This window comes from Mytilus galloprovincialis, chromosome 13 (assembly GCF_965363235.1).
Source record: "Mytilus galloprovincialis chromosome 13, xbMytGall1.hap1.1, whole genome shotgun sequence".
Taxonomy (NCBI): domain Eukaryota; kingdom Metazoa; phylum Mollusca; class Bivalvia; order Mytilida; family Mytilidae; genus Mytilus; species Mytilus galloprovincialis.
Window position 1 is genome coordinate 2,619,146 of NC_134850.1, and position 4,972 is coordinate 2,624,117.

Here is a 4,972-nt window from a genome sequence, read left to right on the forward strand (position 1 = left end):
AGAAGAACATAACCCATATATTTGTATCTCTCGTTTAATTGATTTTAAATTATTTCGTATTTTACAATTTTAATCAGGGTCTATAAATAGTCATAAATACTTACACGCATGTGTAGCGCTCAATACAGGAAGTACATGTTTAACTCGTGAAGACTTCTAAAAACGTTTGAATAAATTTCTATATTTGAAATGGAAATTGTGGAAAGTTTTTGATGGCAATTTATATCAATTATGACGCAAATGCATTCGAATAATGACTCTAGGACAAACGAACTTCAAATTGTGATCGTTTGAGAAATATTGAAATTCAAATGTGAACTGTCCCGAGTAACAATTTCGATCAAATGACGAAAACTATAGTATACTCCTGGTTGTTGAATTTCCAACTGATTGATTTTCCTGGAATAATAATTATGATGGTCAATTATGAGGTATACCAGGTTTAATCCACCATTTTCTGCGTTTGAAGATGTCTGTACCAAGTCAGGAATATGACAGTTCTTGTCCATTCGTTTTTGATGCGTTTTGTTATTTGATTGTGCCATGTGATTATGGACTTTCCCAATTGATCTCCCTTTTAGTTCAGTATTTTTGTGATTTTACTTTTTATTAATAATTAACGGATTAGTGACCCATCTGATGGCGATAATTGGATTGGTTGTAATCACAACTTGTAACACCTGTTGAAAATGTTAATTACCTGGGGTCATAAACTTGTCAAAAACATGAAGACAGGTAAATTTATTGTTTTTTAATGCGAATTTTTTTTTACACTTTTAAAATGTTAGTGATTAAATTTATTTAAAATACTTTCGTCAATCCGAAAACCCTTTCGTAAATTACGAAAGTGACGAGCGCTAGCATTCGGTACAAAAAGTACCCCGTGTTTTACTATACTTTGTTTGACATTATGACTTGGCCATGAGTTATTTGGTCGTGTTATCTATATACTGAAGGAAATATCTACGTTTTACAATGTAGAGAGCAGACAAATCAAAATTACTTTTGTCGTCAGTTATACACGGTCTATGAATTGTCATGCGCATATCATTTACAAACAAGAATATTATTGTGTGTATTAATGCACTCGAACAATAGTGTTTACCATTATTATCTTCACATCAAAATAAAAGTCTCCTTGCGGCAGAATTGCGCAATTCATCCGGGGAGCTTTTCAAAGACTGTAAGAAACCTTGTCTTGCGGATTCCTTGTCGCCATATAATTGTAAAGCAATTCCCAATAAAGTGTAGGCTTCCGCTGTACACCTCACATCTGACATCAAATATCTTTCTCCTATAACAATTTTTAAATCTTGAATAGAATCCTGACAATGTCTGACATCATTGAGGTGATAATGACAAAGAACACTAAGGAAATAAGCATACGCTGTGGATGGAATATAATATGTGTTATTCCATCCCTCCATTAAAAGTTCTTCTGGTGTTAACGTTGAATTCACTTCTAATTGTATAAAATCTACGAAGATTTTTTTCAGAAGATAAACAACACTCTTCTTGTTGAATGACAACAGTTTAAGTGACTAGTAATGAGTATCTGATAGAGTCATTCCTTTGTATAGTTTATCGGGAGTACATTTCGATATAGAATACCTAATGATGTGTAAAGCTTTACTATATTGCTTTGTTTTGTAAAACAATGAAGCTAGCATAAGCCATCCAGAAACAGCGTCATGATAGACATTCATTAGCAGAGTACTTAAACAGGATTTGTACTGTTTGTATTGGTTTTTTTTTGTTGATAATTGCACCATCAAGTGGTAAAGGCTGACCTAGATTACTGCACCTATGTGATAGGTAGTATGCATATAATTGCTTTAATTAGTGAAAAATTGTGACACCATGTTTTGTGGAATAATCCTTTGTTGAATATATCTAACTCAGAATTAGGTTCTAAGAAAGCATTTTCAAAATACAAAATACTGGATTGCACTATTTTCTTAACGTCATTTGTATATAATGTAAATGGTTCAATTGGAAAACTCCACAGCGATACATCAAAGTTAGATATTTGATCTGAAAATAAAATGCATCGCCAACCATAGCTGTGTAACGTGTTTAATTTTTTTAAAAGTACATCACGAGCACGGCCCTCTATTTTGTTCTCGTACATGTTGTTTTCTGGAATGAAGTAATGTGAACAAACTGAATGCTCGACACAATAGACTAACCGGCTGAAACATCGCAAAAAACAAGTTATAAGATTATCAGGCTTCCATACAGATGATGTTAGTTCTTTAGATATCCAGAAAATAATTGTTTTCAGGAAAAAAGAACAGAGTAAATCTTTACATTCAGAATCATTTGCTATAACATCTTTCAAAATTATTTTTAAGAGAGCATAGCACATTAATTGGTTGTGAGTAAATGAATTAATTAGAAGTTTTTCAGCCACCGAAAAAGATACTCGCCATTCTAGACCCTCTTTAGGCGATTCGTTATCTCCGACTGGTACAAAAAGTACCCCGTGATTTAAAATACTTTTGTTTGACGTTTTGACTTTGCCATGAGCTCTTTTATCATGTTACCCACTGAACTGCAGGAGATACCTACGTTTTACAATGTAAATAGCAAGCAAAATTAAAAGTTTTTTTTTGTCGTCAGTTATACATGGTCTATGAATTGTCATGCGCAAATCATTTCCCAACAAGAATATAAATTATTTTATATAACGCACTCAAAAATAATGTTTACCATTATCCTCTTCACAATATTACAAATAAAGGCAACAGTAGTATACCGCTGTTCAAAACTCGTAAATCTATGGACAATAAACTAAATTGGGGTAAAAAACTAAAACTTAAACTAAAACAAAAGTCTCCTTGAGGCAGAATTGTACGATTTATCCGGGAAAATTTCCAAAGACTGTAAGAACGCTTGTCGCGCGGATTCCTTGTCGCCAAATAATTGTAAAGCAATTCCCAATAAAGTGTAGGCCTCCGCATTACTCCTCACATCTGTCATCAAATATCTTTCTCCTATAACAAGTTTTAAATCTTGAATAGAATCCTGACACTGTCTTACATTATTGAGGTGATAATGACATAGAACACTAAGGAAATAAGCATACGCTGTGGATGGAATATAATATGTGTTATTCCATCCCTCCATTAAAAGTTCTTCTGGTGTTAACGTTGAATTCACTTCTAATTGTATAAAATCTACGAAGATTATTTTCAGAAGATAAACAACACTCTTCTTGTTGGATGACAGCAATTTAATTGACTGGTAATGGATATCTGACAGAGTCAATCCGAGGAACAGTTTATCGGGAGTACATTTCGATATAGAATACCTAATGATGTGTAAAGCTTTCCTGTATTGCTTTGTTTTGTAAAACAATGAAGCTATCATAAGCCATCCAGAAACAGCGTCATGATAGACATTTGTTAGCAGAGTACTTAAACAGGATTTGTACTGTTTGTATTGGTTTTTATTGTTGATAATTGCACCATCAAGTGGTAAACGCTGACCTACATTACTGCACCTATGTGATATGTAGTATGCATATAATTGCTTTAGTGAAAAATAGTGATACCATATGTTATGTAATAATCCTGTGTTGAATATATCTAACTCAGAATAATTTATTAAGGATATATTTGCACAATACAAAATACTGGATTGCACTATTTTCTTAACGTCATTTACATATAATGTAAATGGTTCAATTGGAAAATTCCACATCGATTCAGCAAAGTTAGATATTTGATCTGAAAATAAAATGCATCGCCAACCATAGCTGTGTAACGTGTTTAATTTTTTTAAAAGTACATCACGAGCATGGCCCTCTGTTTTGTTCTCGAACATGTTGTTTTCTGGAATGAAGTAATGTAAACAAACAGAGTACTCGACACAATAAACCAACCTACTAAAACATCGCATAAAACAAGGTATAAGATTATCAGGCTTCCATACAGATGATGGTAGTTCTTCAGATATCCAGAAAATAATTGTTTTAAGGAAATACGAACAGAGTAAATCTTTACATTCAGAATCATTTGCTATAACATCTTTCAAAAATATTTTCAAGAGAGCATAGCACATTAATTGGGTGTGAGTAAATGTATTAATTAGAAGTTTTTCAGCCACTGAAAAAGATACTCGCCATTCTAGATCCTCCTTTGGTGATCCGTGAACTCCTATCGGTACAAAAAGTACCCCGTGATTTATAATACTTTGTGTGACCTTATGACTCGGCCATGAGCTACTTGATCTTGTTATCCAATTTACAGCAGAAGATATCCACGTTTTACAATGTAAAGATGGGGCCAAATCTAAATCTCCTGTTTTGTTAGTTATACACGGTCCATGAATTGTTCCAACTTTATCATCCCCAACGAATAACAAATTTCCCTTACATAATGCACTCGAAAAATAAATTTTACCATTATGTTCTTCACAGCATTCCAAATCATACTGATCTCTGCTATATTCTAGCCTTAATTGAGTAAAACCAGGCTTTACATCGTCTGTATCCATGGACAGATAAGTAATACTTGGATTAAAGTCGGGTTGCTTATCCGCATTCACCTTAATAGATTTTTCTACTTGCATTATATCTAAATCACTTCCTCGCATTTCAAGTCCTTCTCCATAGCTTCCACTTGTTATAATTGTTCTCGACTTGTAACTTGACAAATTATCTCTCACCGTGTTCATTAATCTGATTGTTTTAACATGTTCTTCTGTTCCTACGATGTTGTGACATAGATAGTTATACAGAGCTAGTGATATGTTTGGTGTTATAATATCTGTAATTAGAAAATTAAAACAAACATGGTAAGAACATTGTTCAAGGTATATATCATCAAAAACTGTACATTTATGATACCTCCACTCGTTTTGCTGACAGTTATGTTCTCCACAGTATATTTGTTTGAACATTAGCTTAAATCAAACGAGATTTGAATTTACAGATGATGTGATATAATAAAAATATTAGAAGAAAAGT

General features: G+C 32.9%; 1 protein-coding gene across 1 annotated transcript; it reads right to left on the reverse strand.

Moving 5' to 3' along the window:
• Positions 1-2,981: 2,981 nt before the first annotated feature.
• LOC143057365 (cyclic GMP-AMP synthase-like receptor 2) lies at positions 2,982-4,769 on the reverse strand. The gene is made up of 2 exons (XM_076230670.1): positions 3,793-4,769; positions 2,982-2,996 (listed from the first exon to the last, which is right to left on the reverse strand). Exons 1-2 carry the CDS (start codon positions 4,678-4,680, stop codon positions 2,982-2,984), a joined length of 903 nt encoding a protein of 300 aa, XP_076086785.1. The 5' UTR covers positions 4,681-4,769.
• Positions 4,770-4,972: the final 203 nt, after the last annotated feature.